This window comes from Lipotes vexillifer, unplaced genomic scaffold (genome assembly GCF_000442215.2).
Source record: "Lipotes vexillifer unplaced genomic scaffold, Lipotes_vexillifer_v1.1 scaffold70, whole genome shotgun sequence".
NCBI classification, from domain to species: Eukaryota; Metazoa; Chordata; class Mammalia; order Artiodactyla; family Lipotidae; genus Lipotes; species Lipotes vexillifer.
This window is the reverse complement of record NW_006789896.1, coordinates 526188-538884: the sequence shown is the minus strand read 5'-3', so window position 1 is coordinate 538884 and position 12697 is coordinate 526188. Positions and strand designations below refer to the sequence as shown.

Below are 12697 nucleotides of genomic sequence, written 5' to 3'. Positions count from 1 at the left end.
GTTCAGCAGTCAGGTGAAAGAAGCTGGAACACAATGCAGCAATACCTTCAATATTTGGAAAGAAATGATTTTGGGGGAAAACTTCACTTTAAATTAAAAAACATTGTATACGACATAAGGAATATGGTCAATAATATTGTAATAACTGGGGACAGATGGTTACTAGACTTACAGTGGTGACCATTTTGTAACGTAAGCAAATGTGAAATAACTATGTAGTACACTGACATAATATTGTAGGTCAACTATATTCCAATAAAAAAATAATTAATTAAAAAGCATCGTGGGGGCTTCCCTGGTGGCGCAGTGGTTGAGAATCCGCCTGCCGATGCAGGAGACATGGGTTTGTGCCCCGGTCCGGGAGGATGCCACATGCTGCGGAGCGGCTGGGCCCGTGAGCCGTGGCCACTGAGCCTGCGTGGCTGGAGCCTTTGCTCCGCAACGGGAGAGGCCACAACAGTGAGAGGCCCGCGTAGCGCAAAAAAAAAAAAAAAAAAGCATTGTGGGACTTCCCTGGTGGTGCAGTTGTTAAGAATCTTCCTGCCAGTGCAGGGGACACAGGTTCGTGCCCTGGTCCGGGAAGATCCCACATGCCGCACAGCAACTAAGCCTGTGTGCCACAACTACTGAGCCTGCACTCTAGAGCCTACGAGCCACAACTACTGAGCCCGCGTGTCAACTACTGAAGCCCTCACATCTATAGCCCGTGCTCTGCAACAAGAGAAGCCACCGCAATGAGAAGTCCATGCACCGCAGGAGTAGCCCCCGCTCGCTGCAACTAGAGAAAGCCCCCCACGCAGCAACGAAGACCCAATACAGCTATAAATAAATAAATAAATAAATAATTTTTTTAAAAAAAGCATCGTGCACAAAATATGTAATATTTCCTTTTAATTCAAGAACATTAGCAACATTGTTTATTAGAGTTCCCTTTTGAAAGCCTTTGTTTTGGAAGCTTTCTAATGCCAGTTCTCTAACCCTACAACTGGGACTTTGCATCAACCAAGAAACTTTTCTAAGACAAAAATAGTATTTCAAAAAGTCATGAAATATTTAACAATGCTGTCTTTTGGTACATTTCCCAGACTAGCAGAGTGTATAAGAAGTGGAAAAACCAATTATTTTAAGCTTATATAACCATCAATAATGTATCACATTAGGAAACATTATTTTTAATTTAGAATTCTATCCTCATTCCGATTGTGAATTGAGAAATTTCTGAAAAGCCATTTAGACTTGCAGGACTCAGAGAATGTATGTTTCATGTGCCCCCTTTTTTAAAAAAATATTTATTTATTTATTTATTTATTCGGTTGTGCTGAGTCTTAGTTGCAGCAGGTGGGCTCCTTAGTTGCAGCTTGCTGGCTCCTTAGTTGCGGCATGTGAACCCTTAGTTGCGGTGTGCATGTGGGATCTAGTTCCCTGACCAGGGATCAAACCCGGGCCTACCTGTATTAGGAGCGTGGAGTCTTATCCACTGCGCCACCAGGGAAGTCCAACATGTGCCCTTTCTAAGGAAGCTGAGTACGTACTCCAGCGAAGTAAAAGAGTGATGACTAAGAAAGAAAAAGATGGGCGGTATAAGGAATGGTGGATTTAACCAGGAATGTTAGATTGACTTCTGTGTGAGTCTTAGCAGCCACCTAACCAGATTAGAACAGAAGAAAGAGTATCCTCAGGAAAAATAATGGAATTGATTTCAGCTATAGACAAAATCGTTAATCTCAAAATTTTAGGGACACGGTGAAGAAGGTACCTGTTTCTTCTCTCAATGGGAAAACACTGAAAAACAATACAAACTCCAGGAAAGACACAAACCTGCAAGAAAATTATGAAGCAAATATAAAGCAAACAAACACTAGGTGTTTTTGTTTGTTTTTTAGACATCCACACCCTCGTTTCACTTATAGTGAGATGCAGAACTATAAAACTTTTAGACGGCAATGTTGAATATCCTTATGTCTCATGATGGTGAAAGAGTTCTTAAACTAGATACAAAAAGTGAAGACCATAAAGGAAAGGATGGATAAATTTAATTACTTTAAATTAAGACCTTGTATTATTCAAGAGTTACCACAAAGAAAGTATAAAGACAAGCCACAAACTGGAAGATATTTGCAATACGTATAACTGACATAGGAATAGCATTTAGCACTCCTGAAAATCAATAAGCAAATGATGAAGAGACAAAAGACCTGAAGAGGTACTTCATCAAAGAGAAATACAAATGGCCAAAAAACCCAGGAAAACATGCTTAACCTCATTAATCAGTGAAACACAAAATGAATCACAATGAGGTATCATTTGTCAACCACCCAACAGCCAAAAATTTAAAAGTCTGAGAATCTGATTGTTACTGAGGTTGCAGGGCAGCTGGAACTCTGGAGGTGTAAACAGATATAACCATCTGGAATAATGTTGAATGAAGATGTTCATGATCTGGCAATTTCACTCCCAGGTAAATATCCTGTAGCATTCATACGAGGAGATACAGACAAGATTGTTCCTAGTAGCACTGTAACAGTACATAACTAAAAACAAGCCAAGTATTCATTGAGATGGATAAATAAAATTGTATTATTTTCAATAAAATACTATTCAGTAGTAGAAAGAAATGACCTAAAGCTGCAAGCAACAACATGATGAATCCCAGGAATGTAAACTTGAGGGGAAAATCTAAGTTGCAGAAAAAAGAAGCCCACACTGTGATTCAATTTAAATCCAGTTCAAAAGCTTGCAAAACTAACAATATACTAATTCAGGATATTAACAAAGGCAGTAAAATGAAAATGAAATATTTTGGGTACTCGTTCTATTTTTTTAAATATCTATGACATTATAAATATTATATATTATGTCACATATATATGACATTATATTTATATTTATTTATTCAACTAAGGAGGGCCATAGAACAAAAGTGGCTTTGGACACCCTTCATCTCACTCCAAATAAAGGCCAAAGTCCTCACAAGGCCTGCAAGGTCATACATAATCTGACGCCCTCTCTCCCCATCTCCTAGAATTCCTCCTTTGGCCTACCACACCAGACTCAGTAGCCCCTTGCTGTTCTTCCAATATTCCAGATATGTTCCCTCCTTAGGATTTTTGTACTACCTATTTCTTTCTACAGTACAATTTACCCATAGTTATCCCTAAATTAACTGCTTTACCTCCTTCAAGACTTTGCTCAAATGTCACTTTCACAATGAGACCTACACTGATCCCCCCATTAAAAATTGCAACTCACACCCCTGCACGCAGACATTCCTAATCCCCATGATCCTTCCCTTTAAAACGGGTTGGGGCTTTCCTGGTGGCGCAGTGGTTGAGAGTCCGCCTGCCGATGCAGGGGACACGGGTTCGTGCCCCGGTCCAGGAGGATCCCACGTGCCGTGGAGCGGCTGGGCCCGTGAGCCATGGCCGCTGGGCCTGCGCGTCCGGAGCCTGTGCTCCGCAACGGGAGAGGCCACAACAGTGAGAGACCGGCGGACCGCAAAAAAAAAAAAAAAAAAGTAAAAAAAAAACAACTGGTTGGGGCTCAATCCATAATGTGTGTTGAATGAATGAATGGAGATGTGGAGGATCTGAAGACTGGGATCAGGACAGCACCAGATTTGCATGGCCAACCAGGTTCTCCAGATTAAACCCCAAGGGAGAAAACACTCAGCTGGCTCTAAGGGCTTGCCACCCTGGGAAAATTCAAAGTCCGGGCTGTGGCAGGCTCTGTGTTCCTGGCCAACTCCTCCCATTTCAGCAGCATTCCTGTACCCTCCCGAGGCTACTAAGGCTTTTGATCTAGTTTTGTTCTGTTTTTTAAAGACTTTATTTTTTAGAGAAGCTTTGGGTTTACAACAAAATTGAGAGGGAACTACAGAGATTTCTCATATACCTTCTGCACTCACACAGTTCACAGCGTCCCCCATTAACATCTCCCGCCAGAATGGTACATTTGTTACCAAGGATGAACCTACAATGACACATCATAATCGGCCAAAGTCCATAGTTTACCTTAGAGTTCAGTTTTGGTGTTGCACATTCCATGGGTTTGGACAAATGTATATCCATCATTATATGTACATGTCATCCATGGCATATATCCATCATTAGAGCACCATACAGCGTATTTTCACTGCCCTAAAAATTCTCTGTGCTCCATCTATTTATCCCTCCCCTCCCACCCACAACCCCTGGCAACTGTTGACTTAAAAAAAATGCACAGGGCTTCCCTGGTGGCGCAGTGTTTGAGAGTCCACCTGCCGATGCAGGGGACGCGGGTTTGTGCCCGGGTCCGGGAGAATCCCATGTGCCGCGGAGCACCTGGGCCTGTGAGCCATGGCCGCTGGGCCTGCGCGTCCGTAGTGAGAAGCCCGCGTACCCCAAAAAAAAAAAAAAAAAAAAAGCACAACGTGAGAGCTGCAAGTTAAGTTTTATTTGGGGCAAAATGAGGACTGCAACCCAGGAGACAGCATTTCAGATAGCTCTGAGAAACTGCTCCGAGGAAGTCAGTGGAGCTAGAATACATAGGAGTTTTGCAACAAGGGGCAGGCAGTCGGGAACATCAAAAGATTATTGTTAATTAGGGAAACCAGATATGTCAAATTAAGGAATTTAGAGCTTTTCTATGTATGGGAAGATGAAAGAGCCTGGGCTCACTGAAATCACTCCTTTGATTATGCACCTCAGCTATCTGGGGCCAGTATCCTGTATTTTCACATCCTGGGTTTCCTCAGGGTGCACCATGGGGAGTGGCTGCAGTCTGATGACTGCTAGATGGCAGGTATTCTTTCCTTCCTGAGTTCCCTCAGGGCTCACCAGCTCTGCTGCAATCGCTGGTGGCTGTGGCATGCTTTGTTTACTGGTATGGTAGGAAATATTCCATTTCTCACAACCACTAATCTTTTTACTGTCTGAATAGTTTTGCCTTTTCCAGAATGTCATACAGTTGGAATCATACTAAATGTAGCTTCTTCAGATTGGCTTCTTTCACTCAGGTTCCCTCCTGAATGTCTTTTCATGGTTTGATAGTTCATTTCATTTTACTGCTGCATAATATTCCATCCGGTAGGTAAAAATGAAAATGATTTACCCTGTACACATGATGGGGAGGGGGTCAATAGAAAAGGGTGACAAGGGCCTTCCTGACACCATTCCAGAGAACATAAGTCAGTACTCCATTTTTAGAGTAATTTGGCAATTTCACACTTAAAGCATGGATGCTCTTTGATCCAGCAGTTCTACTTCTAATACTCTTTACCATAGACACACAAACTCAGTCACGTCCTGGGGCCTCTCCCATCCCATGAGCTTGGATTCCCAGGACCGATTCTTTTATTTTGCCAACGAACCTTGATTCCAAAGAGACCAATCCCTCAGTCTCTCGCTGCCTCTTCATCCTATGCTCAATTAACTCCTACTTATTTTTCAAATTATTTATTTATTTATTTAGGCTGTGCCGGGTCTTAGTTGTGGCACACAGGATCTTTAATTGCGGCATGCGGACTTCTTAGTTGCGGCATGCATGTGGGATCTAGTTACCCGACCAGGGATTGAACCCGGACACCCTGCATTGGGAGCACGGAGTCTTACCCACTGGACCACCAGGGAAGTCCCTATCTATTCAAACCAAACGTTTCCTCTTCGAAAATGTTTTCCTGGCTCTCCATACTAAAGTAGGTCACCCTCTACCCATTCTTATTTATTCTTAGAGCACAAGAGACACTTATGGTTGCATATTTATCTGTAGGACTATTTATTTAACATCTGCACTCCCCACAAGAGCAAGGGCTGTGACTAAGTCCCCAGGGCTTAGCCCTGGACTGACTCATTGAAACACTGGACTGGCACTGCCTATCTTTGTCCTGAAACCTGATGTGGGTTCACCTAGAGGCTTGCTCGGAACCTGCTGCGCCCTGTAGCTCATGCAGAGGCTTGCCCAGAGGGCCCCATATGCAGGGAGCCACATCCAATAGCCAGTCATCGTTATCATGGAACCTTGGGAGACAGGTGAGAATGGATGAGTCACATAACAAAGGCCATTAATTGTGTCATCGGTGACCCAAGCAGGGGCAAATGAAACTTGTGGGATGCTACTATCAGGCTGGGCTCTAAGCCCCACCCCAAATGCCTTCCTGAACCCCACTAGGGATCAGTGGCTCCCTGTTCTTAGCCTCTGGCTCCATGAACCTCTTGCTCAACCTTCTTTGCCTGAACATACCACATTGCTGGAGACTTCCTAGCCGACTCCTCCACTTAACAATGTGCTCCTTCCAGGCAGGGCCAGCAGGCTGCTTTTATCCCCAGTGGCCCCACTGCCCCAGCCAACTGCTCACCATTCATCATTCTGGTCCTTGAGATGTCTGCAGACAAATGCCAGGATGGCGGTGATCATTTTGTAACGTACAGAAACATCAAGTAACTATGTTGTGCACCTGGAACTAATGCAGTACTGTAGGTCAATTATATAATTAAAAGTATGATAAAAGTTTGGAGAGAAGATAAGGAGAGATGGAGGTATTAAATCTTCATCTCTTATAACAGTTAAAAATTTAATTTTTTTTTTTTTTTTTTTTTTTTTGCAGTACGCGGGCCTCTCACTGTTGTGGCCTCTCCCGTTGCGGAGCACAGGCTCCAGACACGCAGGCTAGCAGCCACGACTCACGGGCCCAGCCGCTCCACAGCACATGGGATCCTCCTGGACCAGGGCACGAACCCGTGTCCCCTGCATCGGCAGGTGGACTCTCAACCACTGCGCCACCAGGGAAGCCCTAAAAATTTTTTAGTTGTGTTTTTCTTTTCTTTTTATTCTATCTAAATGAGATGGCTGATGTTAACTAAACCTAGTGTTGTAATCATTTCACAATACATGTAAATCAAACCATCATGTTGTACACCTTAAACTTATACAGTGACGTATGTTAATTCTTTCTCAGTAAAACTGGAAACAAACAAACAAAATGCAAGGACCACTCCCTGACCCAGAGACCCACGTCTCTGGGTAATGATCTGGCTTTCCAAGCCTGTGATGGAATCCTCTGCTGCATCCCCAGTTCAGTTTCCTTGTTAGAATCTAAGTATTGAAGTCAAAGATGAGTTTGAGTTCCAGCCCACATATTAAGCTATGTGACCTTAGTCTTTCTAAGCCAAAGTCTCCATTAATAAATTCTGGGTTTTAGATATCTTCTCCATGCTACCGTGAGCAGGGGCAGATGGGGGCTTTATGGGGCCTGAAGTTTCTACAGCTTGACAGATCCCCAACTGAGGCATCCTGAAGCTTCAGCTTCAAGGTCAGTATACCTCTGCTCCCTGCAAGAAAAGAAACGGAAAGTGCCAGATTGCCCTTGGCCTGCTGCTTTGCAGCGAGGATGTGGGTCTACCATCCAGGTCCCACCAATCCAAGGCCACACCCAGGCTGAGAATCAGAAGCCAGACCTCCAGAATCCCTTCTGGTGACTGATGGCAATGATGAGGGCAGCTCCCTCACTTCCAGAGGTAATGGGCACAGGAGTTCTGGTGGCAACTGTCAGTCCCCAGACCAACTCTGTATCCCAGTGTGATTTGGGTTATTCTATTTGTGTGGACTCAAATCTGCTTCTCTGTCCTTCCTAGAGGTGCTGTGACCTTTTTTCCCCCTTTCTTTTAAACATTTTTTAAGCACGGCTGGCTTTCATATCCTGAGCTCAGGACTAGCCCTCTACACATCCGGCATCCCCCTACCCCACCCCTTTTTAAAATCCAGCATCCATTTAATAAGACGCTTTGCCACCAGAGCCAGGCGTTGTGGCTCGCAGCTAGGAATCGTACTTTGCTCTTCTCCAGGGCCTGGCACATAAGGACCACAGGAAGACAACCACTCCAGAGCCATTTTTCTTCCAGGCTCCTGGCAAGCTTTATCTAGTTACATTCACCCCGTGACTTGCCCTCCAGGCACTGATCTTGCTGCCAACCTCTGGCTCTGCCACACGCTCTGCTTGGCTTGCTGCCCTGGCCTGCCCAGCCTTCTCTTTCTCCACTTTTCCCCCTCACTGCCTCCCTCCAGGCTTATCTAGGAGGCTCCCTAGATTCTGCACCCTGGACCCAGAGCTCACCACTTTCCATATCTCACCTCACAGCTGCGGGCCTAGCCATGGCTGCTGGCTGATCCCTTGAGCAAATAAGATGGGAACACCTGGCCCTTCTTTGTCCAGGAGACAGGCCTCTGCAAGCCTGATTCGCCCTATCCTCCCCACTGCGGTCTCGGAGCAAACCCCCCCTCCTCCCTTCATCCTCCTTCTCATCGTGTGGCCTTGGACAAGTCCCTTCGCTTTTGCGTTTAGCTTGTCAAACTTCACAGGCTGTAAACTCTAATCTGTATCATACAGGTGAATTATGTTTATTTCTGTGGGTAGGATCTTTTCTGTCAGGACAAATCAAAGTTCACCTTCCCTGGACAGGTGATGGGGGCATGTGGGCTCCCAGGGGATTGGGGCAGAGAGAGACTAAGGGGAGACCACAAGATAGAGGTACCTTGGCTGATTTCTTACTGAAGGTACAGGTGAACATAAAAGCACTGGCTTTGGTGGTGTGTGGTGCCAGAGGCACGGGGTGTGTGTAGGGGGAGATGTACCGACTTCAGGGACCAGCTCACCACAGTGTCCCTCCACTCCCAGGCAGGGCCGGGACAGCCTTCTCAACTGCAGGATGAGGCATGCCAACGGAGACTTAAGGGGAAAGAAAGTGCTGGAGTAGGAGCCAAGTCATCTGAACTTATTCCCTGTGCCCAGAGGAAGTGGGGGCACGAGTCTGCTTTCCATGAAGAGTGTGTGTGGTGGGAATCTAGCTCCTAAAGAGGATTCAAAGGAAAAACAAGAAGTGGGGAGAAAGAAACATAGTCTGGGGACTCGGTCCTTTCCTACTACGTGGGGGATCTCCCAAACTCGCGGCCTCGTGCACCCCAGCTCCTTCCCCACCACACGTGAGTCTCCTGGCCCTGGCAACCGCCAGCCACAGCTGGGGGGCCTCTGCTATGGCCCAGAGTGCTCGGCAGTGGATGATGCCCAGCTAAAGCTGCTCGGGCCGCGCGGCAGCATGAGGTCCAGGGCGAGGTCGCGCTGCTCGTCCTCAGAGAACACTGGCCGGTAGCCCAGCAGCTGCAGTGCGCCCGCACACAGCTCCTGCACGCGGCGGATCTTGGCAAAGGGCAGCGTGTGGCGCCAGGCCTGCGAGACGTTGAGCGCGTCCCTGGACGTAGTCTTGAAGGCCTCACGGCGGGCGCCTGGCCCGACCCCGTGGGTGATGTTGTGGATCCAGGCCTCGAGCTGCGGCGTGAGGCTCAGGCCTGCGAAGGCGTAGAGCGCGCGGATCTCGGGCAGAGGCGCCCGTGCCAGGTCCTCGAAGCGCACCAGGCGGTAGCGGCCGCGCAGGGAGGGCGGTGGCTTGCGCATGGCGGCCTCAGCGATGCGCACGTGGCTGCGGCACACCTCGCGCACCACACGCAGGTCCGGGTCGGCCTCCACCCACTTGCCGTTGGTGCCCAACACGATGCCGTTGTCACGGGCCAGTGCCTTGGCCGTCTGCTCGCGCGAGCGCAGCACAGCCCGCGGGTCGCGCACCAGGTGCACGATGCGCAGGTTGAGCGCCGGGTCGCTGAGCAGCGGGTAGAGCACCTGCAGGTTGAAGAAGCGCACCTCCTTGAGCACCACGTGACTGTAGGAGCGGCAGGCCTCCTGGGCCAGGCCGAAGGGCCGTCGCGCGCACAGCGGCTTGCACACTGCCTCGCTGCTGAGGGCGCCGCGCGGGAAGGCGCTGCAGGCGGGCGGTGAGCACAGCGCGCGGCTCTCCGCCCACTGGAAGAGGTCCGACAGGTTGCGCCGCCACGGCAGGTAGGCGTCGAACACGTCCATGTCGCACAGGAAGACGGAGCGCACCAGGTCGCGCACTGCCATGTGTAGCGCCACCGCGCTGCCCTGCGACAAAGCGGCCCACACGTGCCACGCAGGCTCCATCAGGTAGAAGACATTGGGGTGCTGGCTGAAGAGCTGGCCCACGAAGGACGAGCCCGAGCGCCACGAGGACAGCACCAGCACGTGCACCCTCTCCTCGCCACCCACCGGGGACGGCGGCCTGGGCCGGGAGACTAGGAAGAGCAGGAGGCCAGTCTGCGCCAGCAGGAGCGCGGTCACCGCGGTGCTGGAGATGCGCCGCAGCCACATGCCGCCGGCCGGGGGCCTGCGGAGGGAGAGTGCAGCCGTCAGGGACCGCGACCCGCTCACCCATCCCGCACCCCAACTCCTGTCTGGTGCTGCCAGGGAGCAGCCCCGGGACTTGACCACCCCACCTGTGGAGGCCTCCCAAGGCCACGGCCATCTCAGTTGGGAGCCCTTCCGGGAATGTGACTTTAAGACATGAGCCATGATCCAGCCTTTGCAGAGCTAAAGGCCAGTTGTACAATACTATGGGCAGTGTTTTCTCCCTTTTCTCTCTTTCTCTCCCCACGCCCCCTTTTCTTTCTATCCAGAGGGGGGAAAATATATTTAAAACAGAATTCCTGCTTTTCACTTAAAATTCCTTTTAGGGGAAAAGTTGTAGGTAGTTTAGCTAAATAGCTTCATGGGTGATTTGGCAGAACCCTCCCTGGCTCCGCCACTTCCTAGCCTATGATCTTAGACCAAACGCTTCATCGTTCTGTGACTCAGTTTACCCATCTGTAAAAAGGGGATTAATTCTGGTTATGGAGTACTGGGATGAGCATGGAGGGGTGAGGCATTTCTCATAACTGAAAACTTGCACTTTCTACATAGTGTGGTTCTGCACTGTTTGACTTTTTAAACAAGAAGATACAACTTTTGTTATTAAAAATAAACATATAGACAAAGAACGGCAACTGTTGCTCTCACCCATGGAGAGTGAAGTGCTGCCGGATGCATGAATTCCCAAGGGAGGATATCCTTCTGGATTCGTGTAATTTTGCAGAAGAAACCAGTTAAGGGAGAGGTAGGATGGAGACAGAGAAAGGGAAAGATGAGGGCAGTCAGACCCCTTTCCATGCTGAGGTTACTCACTGCTGTCCAGGGCTGCTGGGAGAGCTGCCCACCTCAGTCACAGATCCATGGGAGATGCCTGGAGGTTTTTCAGGGCCTGGGAAAGCAGGAGGGAAGCTGGGTAAGAGTCCCACAGGAGGAGATGGCCCTGCACACTGGGAGGGCTCTGCCCTCCCAGACTGACAGAAAGTTCCCCACGGGTGGGAGTGTAGCTGTCCTGCCCCTGGCTGGAGCTGGGCCCAGACCAGCAGGCAGCTGGATACATTTTTCCAGATGGGAGTGAAATAACCATCTCTCCTGCTGGGTTTGAGTTCCTCTGATGCCACTCAGAAGCTGTGAACCCTGAGGCAAATGACTTAACTACTCCAAGACTCAATATCTTCCTCTATAAAACGGGGATGATAACATTTGACCTTAGGGTTCTTGTGAGAGATGCTGCTACAAAGACATACGAGGAAAGGGCTTGGTAAAGTGCCATACACGCCCCATGTTACTGTTGTAGTGTTCAGCTGTGCCTGGAGAGGAGGAACCATGGGAAGTCTCCACCCAGATAAGACCCCTGAGGTCACCTACGCTTGGAATCCCAGCTTCTCCCTGGCCCCCTGTAGCCCCCAACCACCCCTGAGTCCTTCAGTGGATCTTAAGAATGTCACACCGCCCCCCCCCCCGGGGGGGAGGGATAAATTGGGAGATTGGGATTGACGTATACACACTATATATAAAGTAGATAACTAGGGCTTCCCTGGTGGTGCAGTGGTTGAGAGTCCGCCTGCCGATGCAGGGTACACGGTTTCGTGCCCCGGTCCGAGAAGATCCCACATGCCGCGGAGCGGCTGGGCCCGTGAGCTATGGCCACTGAGCCTGTGCGTCCGGAGCCTGTGCTCTGCAATGGGAGAGGCCACAACAGTGAGAGGCCCATTAACAAAAAAAAAAAAAAAAAAAAAGTAGATAACTAACAAGGACCTACTGTATAGCACAGAGAACTCTACTCAATATTCTGAAGTGACCTATATGGGAATCGAATCTAAAAAAGAGTGGATATATGTATACGTATAACTGATTCACTTTGCTGTACAGCAGAAACGAACACAATATTGTAAATCAACTATACTCCAATAAAAATTAATTTAAAAAGAAAGTGTGGAACGAAACTGAGTTATTTGTAGTGAGGTGGAAGGACCTAGAGACTGTCATACAGAGTGAAGTAAGTCAGAAAGAGAAAAACAAATACCACATGCTAACACATATATATGGAATCTAAAAAAAAGAAAATGGTCAGAAGAACCTAGGGACAGGAAAGGAATAAAGACGCAGACGAGAGAATGGACTTGAGGATATGGGGAGGGGGAAGGGTAAGCTGGGACGAAGTGAGAGAGTGGCATGGACATATATACACTACCAAACATAAAATAGATAGCTAGTGGGAAGCAGCCGCATAGCACAGGGAGATCAATCGGTGCTTCGTGACCACTAGAGGGATGAGATAGGGAGGGTGGGAGGGAGACGCAAGAGGGAAGAGATATGGGGATATATGTATATGTATAACTGATTCACTTTGTTATAAAGCAGAAACTGAGGGCTTCCCTGGTGGCGCAGTGCTTGAGAGTCCGCCTGCCGATGCAGGAGACGCGGGTTCGTGCCCCGTTTCGGGAGGATCCCGCATGCCGCGGAGCGGCTGGG

General features: G+C 48.6%; 1 protein-coding gene across 1 annotated transcript in view; it reads right to left on the bottom strand.

Moving 5' to 3' along the window:
- Positions 1 to 8981: 8981 nt before the first annotated feature.
- LOC103076573 (carbohydrate sulfotransferase 6) overlaps positions 8982 to 12697 on the bottom strand; it is a 4704-nt gene continuing 988 nt past the window's right edge. The window contains exons 2-3 of the mRNA XM_007462926.1: positions 11039 to 11114; positions 8982 to 10205 (exon numbers count right to left, since the gene is read on the bottom strand). Coding sequence (XP_007462988.1) covers positions 9002 to 10189 — 1188 coding nt within the window. The 5' untranslated portion in view covers positions 10190 to 10205; positions 11039 to 11114 and the 3' untranslated portion in view covers positions 8982 to 9001. The remainder of the gene's footprint in view (positions 10206 to 11038; positions 11115 to 12697) is intronic.